Source organism: Lolium rigidum, chromosome 7 (genome assembly GCF_022539505.1).
Source record: "Lolium rigidum isolate FL_2022 chromosome 7, APGP_CSIRO_Lrig_0.1, whole genome shotgun sequence".
Taxonomy (NCBI): domain Eukaryota; kingdom Viridiplantae; phylum Streptophyta; class Magnoliopsida; order Poales; family Poaceae; genus Lolium; species Lolium rigidum.
Window position 1 is genome coordinate 132,934,897 of NC_061514.1, and position 13,862 is coordinate 132,948,758.

General features: G+C 43.2%; 1 protein-coding gene across 1 annotated transcript; it reads left to right on the forward strand.

Annotated features, from left to right (window-relative positions):
- Positions 1-9,508: 9,508 nt before the first annotated feature.
- Positions 9,509-11,430, forward strand: LOC124672019 (agamous-like MADS-box protein AGL29). The gene is made up of 2 exons (XM_047208320.1): positions 9,509-10,092; positions 11,307-11,430. Exons 1-2 carry the CDS (start codon positions 9,509-9,511, stop codon positions 11,428-11,430), a joined length of 708 nt encoding a protein of 235 aa, XP_047064276.1.
- Positions 11,431-13,862: the final 2,432 nt, after the last annotated feature.

The window sequence follows — 13,862 nt, forward strand, 5'->3', positions numbered from 1 at the left end:
TTGTTAAAAAATCAGTTTATATACAAGATACTTGTACTTGGCTCATTTCTTTTCGAGTCAACCTAAAAGAAACAAGTCGATCTCGTGGGGCTCGTGAGTCTGGAGCTTTTCTAGCACTACCTAGCGGACATCGTGACATATATGAGAAATGCTTTTATCCTTTCCTTTTTTTTCCCATGTGCATTGCATTCGAGGTTCTGCCTATATTTGTGATGTTGATCTTCTGTTTTAAGATTCGTGCCATTTTGTTTTTTCAAGTTTTGTTTCAATTTATTGTATTTTAATTCAATCAAATAGTTTCAAACAGATTGATACCTAATGAAATAGTGCATCAGAGATCTCGACAATCATCGCGTTCTGACATATATCAAATCCCACCGATCGCCTCAGACATGTAACTTGCATTCTTCTACATGTTTCAGATATACGATTGGTCTCCGTTCCACAATATAAGTATGGCATATTTATACATATCCGTATATAGATAAAGCTGTGATATTTATTTTGATGGTGAGCGAGTACATAAAAGGAGAGACTAGTCTACTAGCTGCATGCATGCTGCATGGGCTGTGCATGGTGTGATACGGCGCTGAACGGGACAGGCCTCATACGCTGCTGCACGCATGCATGGACAGTCAAAACATGCACACAGTGCAGCGCGCTTTTGTGCAGCGAGCACTGGTAGTGGCAATGCATTGTTTACATCACGCGCGCCGTTCCATAAACTAGAATATCCCCGCCGCGCCGGACAACAGAATCGAACGGGATGGCATCGCATGGTGCCATGGTGGTACTCGGATAGCATGCGAGCAAGCAATGCATGGTCGAACACACGTATACATAGCAGCCTGCGGCAAGTTGACCATGTGGCAAATCTGCAGATTGCACATCGATCAGCAGTACAACACTTCACCAACTTATAATAGGCCTTGATTCATAGGAAAAGTATAGGTATAAAATAAGAAAAAACTTTTTTACACGGTGACATTACACATCCATTTGGTTCAAAATAACTAGAAAATTTTATTGAGCGAACACTATGGTTTTAATTTCGCAGAGATTTGTTTTACTGCCATAACACAAAATTGCTAGGGCTGACATTAAAATTTTACCCTGACAGCTACCACGGAGTCGGCGTGGGGCGCTGCCGTGCGTACGTCTGTGCAATATCAGGCTCCAGACAATTTATCGAAGGAAATATAGCATGGAAAAATTCTTTGGTTTTGGTTTCAAAGGAAAAATGTAGATTTAGACATCATTTTCAAATTTCTACACACAAAGAATTGGGTAGAAAGATGAGTACACATATATTATTCTATGCAGATCCATCTTATGTACATACCAATGAGAGATCAGAGACATGATATCATGCTTAACGGTAGGCATGACTCTCTAGGTTTGGACTCCAAAAGGGCGTGGCAATTCCGTGGTCCATCGTTTCGGAAACCGGAGTGTTGTCGTAGCGCCATGCTAGGATCACAGAATTGGAACGACCGCTCCATATAAAATCCGCTATTTTCTCATTCTGTGAACTGCATTTTTTCCCTTCGGTTCAGTAATACCACATTCTCCACATCAACGATCCATCATCGTCGCCTCAAGTCTCATCATTCCACCTCTTGAAATTCCCATACCCAAGTTCGAAACAAATCCTATACTGGAGCAGTATTCTCAAGTATTTATATGTAGTGCCCTATATAGTGTTATCTCCGTTTTTAAAAGTGTACATACTATTTTTTTACCCTAGGATTGTTCTTAGCCGAGTCAAAGAAAATGATCTCCCAATCCCTATTGATTAGAACTCTAGCTATCTAGTTTCTTCAAGGTAACCTTAGAGTTATCATGGATATTAAACCAGTAAATTTTACCCTTACATTGCCACGGCTACCCCTCTTATTCCTCTCACCATAAACATCATAGAATTCTAAAGCCAACACCAATCATTATTTCTAAATATTGAACAGAGCAAACAACAACCAAGGTTGCCAAGATTCCTCTTTGTCATCTCCTTGAGCTGCACGATAGACTACAATTGCACTTTTGAGGATCTTCTTACCATACACATGGGGTTTACCATAAAATCTGCCAACAATTGTGATTTACACGTCTCCAGATGTGACACCAGACATAGAGGCTCACCAATGCCACATATAATAATTGTCAGGATCAAACTTCCACCAAATAGAAACATCAACCACACATTTCATTGTCCTCTATAATCCAACAAAATCCAGATGATACTGCTCGATCAAATGTTTCGAACAAGAGGCCAAACCATGCCTCTATATATAGTGCCAGGAGAGATCTAACAATGATATCTTTTTGACTTGTTCCTCACTTGGTCACTCTAGGTCAAGGCACACTATTTTCGTTTTCACTTTGAGATATTTGAGACACTAGAACGACTGTGTGAATCTTGGTTATGCTGAGGCCGGATGTAATTGCTTGTTAAAGTAATAAAACGCCCATTATCGAAAAAATATCAAGACACACTAGTTGGTGAGATTTCCTGCCCCTTTTAAGGAATATTGTACCACACAAGGGCAGCCCTTTAGGTTTTTTCTCACTGAAAAAATAGCGTTGTTATCAGTTTTACCAACCTCCTCCAGTTGTTATATACAATATTCAGCATGGTTTAGCGTGCGCACCGGTGGTGTTGCACACTGTTTCTTCATTGATTTTTCTTTGAGCTCCTTTCTTGAGATATTTCTTTTCATTTGATGACACCCAAATGTATAAACCCGAGTTCATCATCATAAACCTCTTGACTGTTGCCCTCACCACCTTCCAAAGTTTTATGTTCCCCTGCTTAATGTGAAAGGTTGTTATTATATTTTTTCCTTTTTCTCACCAAGATTTTTTCCTATCTAATTCCCATTCCTTTTGAGAACACTGACGACGCATCCTTGTTAACTGTTATGAAGTGCTTCGTATTGGTAACAGAAAACGGTAGGCTCCAAGTTCCATGTATGCAAAAGGTGCCACATTTTGCACTGAATCAGAGGATATTTTTTTGCATTTGCATTTGCATTTGCGTTTGCATGGAACTAGCGACGCGCGCTCGTGGGAGAATCTTGGGTCTTTTCCCGGGCGTCAAAGGAGACGACAAGCCCTTTGCATGCAACAAGGAACACATGCATGCATGCACGATCTCCCTCAGAGTCAGTCAGTCACAGCTCCTCGTCAGAGCACGGCATGGCGGCCCATGCTCCTAGTGAAACGACACGAGCTACGCAGGCGACGCAGGTAGCCATGCATGATCACTGACCACTGGCCACTACGGCAACCCATACACCTCCCTGCTTAAGCTAGTCCACGTGCTCGCGACATCGCTGCTATAAAATCACCCGCGGCCACCGTCGGCAGACCGGGGCGGGAGGGGTGTTCCCCTCCTGGTCTCCTCGACCTCTTCTATCCAAGCTCGGCAGCGACATCTACGGCTTTGTTACGGCATGTCGGGGGCAGATGTTCTCTGGTCGGCCTCTCACCGGGTGTCCGGCCGGTGATACATAGCCTAGCTACTACTGGTACGTCGTTTCCGGATTTGTTCCAGCTGTTTGAGTCATGTTCTCTGAACTTCTGTGTACGATTTGATTCTGATCTGGTCTATAATCTATTCCACCATGAATCTGTGTGAAGGTCTGAAGGATATAGATCAGAACTGTTCGATGTCCAGACAGCGGGTGGCGGGGCGGCATTGGCCGGTACCGGCGGGGATCGGAGAGGCCGCGCCATCGGTCGCCAAGCTAGGATAGAGGAAGAAAAATAGGTCATGTGTAGCAGCTTCTGTTTATTTACTTTTGTTTCCGTTGATTGATTCATTGGTGTACTACGCACCCTCCTTCTGCAATTTACGCATGGCTTGATCGATCCGTGCAACATTTCTTGCGCACGCTGCATCTGCATTCCCTTGTGTGACACCACTAGTATGTTTTTTACTCGTGCTCCGGGTGGGTGGGGCTGTGCTGGGTAAAAACTACAAACAAACTGTGACAAAGTGAGGAAGTTGATGCTAGGCTACCACCTTCAACTTAATTAACGGAAGGTCTTTGGGTTGACACTGGAGGACGTGGGCATAGCCCAGTGGTTGGGGTCGCAGTGGCGCACCCCAACGACCATAGTTCGAATCCTGTCAGGAACGAATTTCTGGAATTCTCACGCCGAGGTCCCGCTTCTACTATATCATTTAGTGTCTAGTTCCTCCTAGCACTAATTCATTTTTTTTTCTTTGGGTTGACACTGATCTATAGCTTCGTGTTGCGGAAGAAGAAAATGGGTCATGTGGCTAGGCTAGCAGCTTATGTTTATTTTTACGTTTACTATCAGTCTTGCTATAGTTTGGTGCACTACTGTACTTTGTACCCTCCTTTTGTAGTAGTGGGACAAAGTTTCTCTTCTGTGTTAGGATCGATCTATGGAACATCCATTTCCGGTTGTGTTGCATATATAAACAAATTACCATATGATTTAATCCAAATAAATGTGATATACATGATAATGATAAAAAAACAGCAATAAACTAGTCATGCGAACTAATAAAGTAGATGAACATATTACATCTAAACATGATAAACATAAGACCTCTGCCTTGATTGCTAAACCAAGAGACTCTAACAAGATCTCAAAGAAAGAGGACATAGTTACATACTGTGCATCTTGAGCATTAATTGCTAAACAAGAGGCTAACAATATTTGCGTTCCCTTGCCCATGTCTCCGAAGAGGTTGTAGACGTCGGAGAAATCATCCTCTTTTAGGAAGGAGTTCTCCGACTTGGCGTTTCAAGTTCTTGCAGAAAAGTGCTTCCTAGATACTAATCATCCCTCACCCATATATATCTACGAGAGGCGGGATTCCAGAGGCATGCTATCCGGTCCATCGTTGTACGCAAAAATATGGGATGTGGAAGACATGGGCGGCGGCGCACACGCATTGGGTGAGGATCGACCTTTTTATAGAGGGGAGGTGAAACGAATAGTCATAGAGAAGGTGAGGAGAAGAGCAGATCAAATCCCTCTTCCACTTGTATTGGACACGAAAACGTTTCATTTTTAGATTGTCCAAACATGCATGTCAAAAAGAAACACAACTTGCTCCCAAATCCACTCATATAACAATTTCTCTCATCTATACTGGATTTTTTCCAGGGCGCACCACTTACGTTACTTAACCGTTTGTTAGACAACCACTGTAAATGCATTAACAACCAATGAAAAACGAATGAAGTGTATAATGAACATGGCATTGTTTACTATGAAAAGTATGTATGATGATTATCTATTATACATTCATACTACTATCTTGCGTGTGAAGAAAAGCAGGGCTATTTCAATGAATCATCATCTCAGAGAATTATTCAGCTGGGAATGTGGTACAAGCAGCTAGCTAGCTAGTAAACTTTCATAATTGAGCACTGCATGATATATCAGCAAACATACAGGCTGGACCAATCACTTTAATTTAAAGAGAATCCATCATTCGTATGGTTTTCTACCCTACAAATTATTGCATTTTATAGGACCAAAAAAGCACTCTTGTTGGTTGATTGACTTGATGACCCAATGTTGAAGGACTAGCGATGTCAAGGTACAACAAGGACCTGCCATGATTAAATTGTATGTTGAATGATTCTTGAGGTTGGTATTGGTAAACTCAGCTGGAAGCCTGGTGGTGCAGGATCCAACCCATTTTGCTAGGGTGGATCAGACCTTACATGGGCTGGGCTGAGCTGTTTTTTATATATTTTTTATTTTTTCTCTAGTTGATATATGGATTGGGGCGAATTGTAGAGTGGCGTGGTCCGCGTCCGCCCCCACCCTTCCACCCTGTTGACTCCTCCACTAAGTCTGGAATGATAAAGTGCAGCTCCATTTTGCATTTTAAGGTATAAGAGAAATATTATTATACTCCGTATTAGTTTTTAACGATTCCGGATTGGAAGAACAAAAATTACGAGAACAAGAATATATACAAGAGTACAAACCCAACGAGGAGCCCAGCCTAGCCTGGCCGAACCTTATTCTCCCTCTTAGCCGACCCGGTCTCAACGGGTTCCTCAGAGGTCAGATCTCGATATCCCAAGCATTGTCACTTCTTCAACCCTCCAATCCTCCATGGTTCCACCAAACACCATTGATTTTTCTCAACAACAAAAAACACCATGGATACATCATACATGCATTCATCCTGTCTCGCATGTGGAATGGCGAAGATTCCATCGATGACCGCGAGGGTGGTGGGACAACGGGAATAGTAAGTACTCATTCATGCCGATCGGAAAAAAGTGAGAGCGATCTGGATTACTGATCGTCCCAGCACACGCGTGGGCCGGCCTTGTCGTGTCCGGTGAAGCTGGCCGACACGTTTGGTGGCCGTCGACGCCGTGTATAAATGGGCCGCCCGGCGATCGCTGTGAGTCACAACCAAGAAGCATAGCAACTTAGCAAGCTTATCCGCAAGCATAGCAAGCAGTTCAGAGAGCAACCATTTGCCAAATTAGCACAGCTTCAGAAGAATCTCACCAATTCGATCCAATGGCAAACTTCGCCGCCCAGCTCAAGGACAGGTTCCTCGGCCTCATCGACCGCGTCGCCGGCTGCGGCCGCGCCGGAGTCAAGGACGCCGAGCCCGCCAAGCCGGCGCCGGCCGTGCAGGAGGTACGCGCGTGCACATTTCAGTTTTGCTCAAACCTTTGTCTGGTTTCCACATTTTGCATTTCGTTAGTACAACCGTCACACCAGTGCTGCTCATTGCCTCTGCAGCACGTCGAGATCCGAGCAAGAGGTCCCAACGTGTCAGGAGGATCAGGGGCGGGAGTCAATTAGCACTCCGGCCGCATGATGATTCCTTTTATTTCTCCTTGCATCTAATTCGTGTGTGTGCGTGCGTGTGTGGCTTTCCCTTGTTTTCAAGCGATGAAGAGTGTTCCAGCTATTCCTTACATGGACGCCTTGCCATTTAACCTGGCAATTCTTGATGTTCTTGTAAACTTTACGAGTGTACTATAAAATATGTGCTGCTCCCTTGCAATATCCTTTTGTTTCTTCGGAGGGAAATCGTGTACAACTAAAGGTTACATCTCAAGAGTGAACTGAAAGACCAAACCTTCTAATGAACCTACTAATGAAAAACAGAGAAAAGATCTGGACAGAAAGAATTTGTTCTTATGAATATTAACAGAAGAGATGAAATAAACAGTTCAATATATTCACCTTTCCATATAGAACCAACGCTGATCTAATAATCAATGAAAGCACACAGTCATAGCAGCGCTGCACTTGCAACAATGATCACAATAATCCATTGACGAAAAAGTGCATTGGCACAGCCCAATAATAAGAACTATAATCCACACACAATAATAAGTACAAAATCCACTCTACTAACACTGGGCCTAGTAAGTTTCAAAATCGCACAGAAACACCACTCGCATTTTCCAGGAAAATGAAGTATACAATAGAACATGAGAGCCACAAATTTTCTACAAGTATACCATGTTGAGTGTACTTGTAACTAGAGGATTCAAGTATATCCAGGGACTTTACATGTAAACAGAACATCGAGGGGCACAAATTTGTTACAACTATACAAGTTTTTTTTTCCGACAAAGGAAATATATATTAATATCGTGAAGATGTCACTTGGACCTAGTCTGTACAACAACAAACTGTCCTAAAGACATTACAGATGCACACATGCCTACTACAAAAAGAAGGATAAAAAACAAAAGTAGATGCAACACAAACCACTACCACGACAACACCTAGAGTCTAATTCTCCAAAAGCGATGCCTTCAAGAAGAAAACAGTGCACAAGCATCGTCGCCGTCTGATCATAGTTTATCTTAGGTTTTCACCTTGGAGACAGTTCGCGCTCTCACAAAATGACTTCAACAAGGCCATTGCCATTCACACCAATTAATACCAGGCATTGAATTTTCATCCTGAAAGACATGACTTTGTACTCGTCCAGTGCTGCCGACATTGCTTCCCGATGCTGCTACTGCAAGTCAAGAAACACTAAGCAAAGTCCTCATCGATATGAAGACTCGGTCCGCCATTACTAGACCTCAGCCTCCATGACATTCTCCGCCATCATCTTCTCCATGGAAATCGAAGACCCACATGTCCCATGATGGCAATAGACAATGAGCTTCACATCACTCGCTCATGAAGCCACATGGCCAGAAATATGAGTGCACATTACTGAATACCATCCGATCCAGCAATCTACATGCATCAGGAGCCCAATTGAGATTGATGGTGGAGCCTTCCGAAACTTGTCACTAGTTAGATCAATGAGGGAAGGAATCAAGCAGAACCCCGTCTTGGCGCGAGAAGAACCCAATGACTTCCACCTTTATTAGGAAGATCGGAAGGCCCCCATACCACCATCTAGAGGATCCCAACAGCAAACTGGAGATCTCATTGGTCACCGTCGTCACCACACGGAGATGAGGGGCAGGGCCGCACCGAGTCATCACATGCGCCTCGCTATCGATTCTCTAAAACCTCCAATGACCACACGCCTCGGATGAGGTTTCCTGTTCTGTCTCATTTCGTCCAACCCTTCGTACGACATATGTCCAACAACCCTTCATTCGATTACAAAGATGGATTAGGCTCATCGATTCTTCAAAACCTCCAATGACCACACGCCCCGGGCATTAGATGCGCGTGGCTTAACAAACATCAGCACCTGCCTGACAACATCGGTGAAGTTGCGCAGACGTTATTAGATCTAAAAAGTCATAGTTAACGATTCGATGACTCCATCGTGCACACATACATCTCAACAGCAAAAAACACGCCGAGAACTCCGGTTGTCTCACATACATGTAGCGATCTTTCCTTATGAAAGAAAGCATACTATCTAACGCGACCCTGGATCGTTTTGCGATTGCCACAACCCACACGTGTCTAGTTCCTTTCTTTCTTTCTTCGTTTTGTTTATTTTGTTTCTCTGTTACTACCAAGCACTTGCACTTACCTAGTTAATTACAAAATAATATTGTTGCAACTAGTAAACAAAAATGGATAGCCATTGGTAATTCATATAAAAAGTTGTTTATTAAAAAAAGGTTATAAATATAATTACATATGATACATATAATAAATTAATGGTATCCATAAGTCGGGAAGTTTTTAAGTGCATATTTAGTGCCCATTAAAGACTGAAAGCTTTTGTGTCTACTCAAATACAAATGGGTCTAATTTTGGATCTTACTTAATATGCATGGATAAGGATCGACTCAAGCTAGCATTTATAGCAAGGCAATAATAATACTTAATATACATCGGATAAGGATCTGACATTAATAAATCAATGTATATGGCAGGTGGACCTATCCTTCCCGTGCAATAAAGAAATTATTTTGCACTAAATTTTGGTAGTAATTAAAACCTTGTATAATAAATACACGAGCTTTGGGCTCATTGGGGGTGATATTCCATTTGAAACCCTTTTCTTACTATATAAAGGGAATTTATCTTCTCCTGTATCACAACACCCATGGTTAGTCAATACCACGGGTTAATTTGTAGCTTAATTTTGCGAGGTCATTGTAGCTTGCTATTCATCGTGATAAGCTCCCTAGTTAATCATTTGAGTATGCCTAGGCGGGAAACACGGTTGGGTATAGTTTACATCGAGAATGACCAAGAGCGCCAGACCACCTTCTCCAAGAGGCGTAGTGGTCTGTACAAACGTGCCAGTGACCTCTATGCCCTAACAGGCGCAAGGGTTGTTGTCACCCTAGAAAAGGACAACGGAAAGATGTACTCATTTGGGACGCCATCAGCGGATCCAATTATTGATGCCTTCCTATCAGAAGGTCCACCTATCGAGCCATTCATCGATGAGGTGACGAATGCTAGGATTGCATCACTGCAGAGGGAGGTGGATCGGTTGGAGACAAATAATGCGAGGGAGGAGAAGAGAGAAAAACTCTCCCTCCAAAATATCAAGGAAATCAAAGATGAGAACCCAGGTATGATAGCAAACTATATATTTTCCAAGGAAGAAGATCTCAGTCTTGAAGATCTGAAAAGCCTCTTTAATGAGCTCATGCGGATCAAAGTGGACATTACAGATCGGTTGCATCCACTATATCATGGTCATGAACCAAACATTAATGATCCAAACATGCCACAAAACTTGATGCCGCTATTGGGCCCATCAGGGAATTGCTCGAAGACAATTCATTCATCATCTCATACATTGTCATCTCACCATCTTCCATGTCAAGTGTTTCCTCCAATCCCAGTACCAGCAACACAACAACATACTTGGGAACCACATTTGGCACTTGAATCGATGTCTCCCCCAAAACGGATTTATGGTCATGTACAAGAGTTACCTCCACCACTTCAGCCACACCTTCAGAACAATAAAAATCCTTACAACCTAGTGCAGAGTCAGAACTACGCAATTTGTAACCCAACCTTGGAGCATAGTGTGGAGGCCTCCACACAACTTCTCTACTCCGGTAGGAATGACTTTCCTGTTGGTGGAATATTTGGCTATGAAAACTCGGTTGATGCTACCTCTAACCAGAGACACCGCAATGATCTCCTAGGGATGGATGCTTACATGGGATACAATGGTACTTATGAAGGTCCCTATAACATGGAATGTGATGGATGGGTCGGTGCGCCACCGGGTTCTTCTTTGGGTGGGAAAGATGTCGATAGTGGTGCATGGTTTGGACGACTTCCTTAGATGCTAGTTACTGCATCTATTCGATTGTTGTACCAAGGGAAAACCTATTTAAATTTAATTACTTCAAGTATCATTTTTCAATTGTACTAGTTTGTTTGATATATTCAATGAATAAAATATTTCAATTACGATTATGTAACATGGTCAACTGTTTCTAAACTTTGGTTCTATATGACCATAAGTTTTTGTATCACTTGTTATTTTTCATTATGATTGGATAGTTAACATATTTTGTGGAGCATAAAGCATGTCACTTTGTATACTCTAATGTTGAAACAAGAGGAATGTGGATTTCACAATAATGCAACACCTATAGCATAATTCTCCTATTAAAAAGATGACGTATCAGTGTAAATTAAGTGCAATCTCTATAATGAGTCCAAACTCATATCATAAATTCGTGAGACAAGTATAAATTTCTATATATTAGACAGGACTACCAAATGAGTAACAACCCACAATTTCATATTCATCTGAAACAACGTAGTTCGTTTTGAGGTTTTGTTCTCTTTCTAATTTAGTGGAAAGGCAGAGTCGTGCATCTTATCATGGTAAAGGGGTTTTGTTTTGAGGTTTTCATCTTGGTCAGAGCTGCTCTGTACGTGCCGGACAATATCCAGAGCGCGCTCTATGACATGTCGCTGACGCTCCTAGTGCGCTGCTGCGTTCCATCACAAACGCTCGTACGACTAAGTGTCCAAGCTGGTTCTTAGAGGGACCACACGGTCGAATAGCAAAGAGGCGGCAGATTGTAAATGTATTGTTCAGAAATGTCAATGTATGAAAGGTGTTTGACAAAATGATACGTGAGGAGGGCGTGCGAAGAGCCTGCCGAGCGTGATCTACACGACCAAATTCCACACCAGCCGACATGAAAGTGAGCAATACAGTGATTATGATGACAATGCCTCGCTTTGTAATTTGCATCGCTTCAGTTCAAGTGCGTCTTCGAAGCCGTGCCGAGCGCGTCATGCCAACGTGCCAGCCCTTCCTCCGCCTCAAGTACGACCTATGTGTCACTGTGTGGATGCCAAGGCCGGTCCGCCGTTCTGCAAGAGGCCCCACACGTATCAGGTTGCATATATTGTACGTATTTCTATACATATGCCTATGTACGTGGTTCTTAAGCAATAAGGTTTTGCTTACTAAACACAATTTAGCTAAGAGAAGATGGAATGGTTGTATAAAATGTGTTTTTGTGGTGAGCAGGAGACTATTGAGCATTTGTTCATCACTTGACCTTTAGCTAAAATAATTTGGGCACTAGTAGAAAACCTCTCATCCATCTAAGCCATTGGTACCGGTTCCCTTACGAACCGGTACCAATGGGGTTATCTGTACCGGTTCAAGGGCTCTGGCGGGCGAGGACATTTGGTACCGGTTCGTGAGGAGCTTTCGTACCGGTTCGTGTTAGGAACCGGTACGAAACGTCTTCGCCCAAAATTCAGACACGTGGTGGGGCCCGGGCTGGACCTTTGGTACCGGTTCGTAACACGAACCGGTACCAAAGGGTACCCAGCTATATCAAATCGCCCCAGCCCTTCCCGAGCCCCTGCGAGCTCTCATTTTCTCTTCTCCCTCACACTCTAAATTTTGCTCCACCTCTCACACTCCAATAATCTTCATTTTTCTCCACCATTTTAACAAGATTAACGGCACCCATCTATCTAAGGGTTAGCAATATCATCCTTCCTTCCGGCGTTCCTAATTTAGCTAATTTCTTTGGTAGTTTTAACTCGTACTATTTTGTAGTGCAAGCAAGGTGTTCGATGAAATGCCTAAGTTAGTGATTTTATTTTTTTATATGCAATTTGAGCTGAAATTATGGTATGTTTTGTAGGTTTTAATTAGTATCATATCCCCGTCCTTACCGCCGTCGATCGCCAGCGTCGTCCCCTAGCCGGCACGGTACCACACCTCGGTGAGCCCCTCTTCTTTTTTATAAAAAACAATTAGTTTTATGTGATGAACTTGAATATTAATTAAGTTGGTCACTCATATATCCATGATGTTGTGTACTTAATGATTTTTGATATACATATAAAATGCGGATGAGTCGACAATGGATGTACGGTGACCGGTGCCATCCCGAGTTCATTACTGGCATGCATTATTTTCTCAACGTGGCTGAGGCAAACAGGGCGGTCGAATGGTTTCATGTATTGTCCATGTAGTTCCTGTAAGAATATGAAGGATTACCCTACCTCGAAGACCCTTCACATCCACCTGCTGGAGAATGGTTTCATGCCCAGCTATAATTGTTGGACCAAGCACGGAGAAAGAGGGGTTATATTGGAAGACAACGAAGAAGAAGAGGATAGTGACAACTATCCCTTATTCAACGAAGACGGTGGTAGTAGAATGGGGGAAGACGAAGGCTGAAGAAGAGCCCATTTTCGATGAGCCGATTTTTGATGACCCGGATGACGATTTGGGTCGGGCCATTCTTGATGCGAAGATGAACTGCGGAAATGAAAAGGAGAGGTTGAAGTTGGAGAAAATGTTAGAGGATCACAACAAACTGTTGTACCCAAATTGCGAAAATGGTCGGAAAAAGCTGGGTACCACGCTGGAATTCTCTGCGGTGGAAGGCGAGAGAATGGTACTTCGACAAGGGATTTGAAAAGTTGCTGAAAATAATAAAGAAGATGCTTCCAGGGGAGAACGTGTTGCCCTCTAGCACGTACGAAGCAAAGAAGGTTGTCTGCCCTCTAGGATTAGAGGTGCGGAAGATACATGCATGCATCAATGACTGCATCCTCTACCGCGGGGAGTACGAGAATTTGAATGCATGCCCGGTATGTAGTGCATTGAGGTATAAGATCAGGCGAGATGACCCTGGCGATGTTGAGGGTGAGTCCACCCCCAGGAAGAGGGTTCCTGCGAAGGTGATGTGGTATGCTCCTATAATACCACGGTTGAAACGTTTGTTCCGGAACAAAGAGCATGCCAAGTTGTTGCGATGGCACAAAGGGGACCGTAAGAAAGATGTGATGCTCGAGACACCCCGCCGACGGGTCGCGGTGGAGAAAAATCGACAGAGAGTTCAAGTCATTTTCAGATGACGCAAGGAACTTAAGATTTGGTCTAAGTACGGATGGCTTTAATCCTTTCGGGAGCGAGCTCCGGTCCATAGCACTGGCCG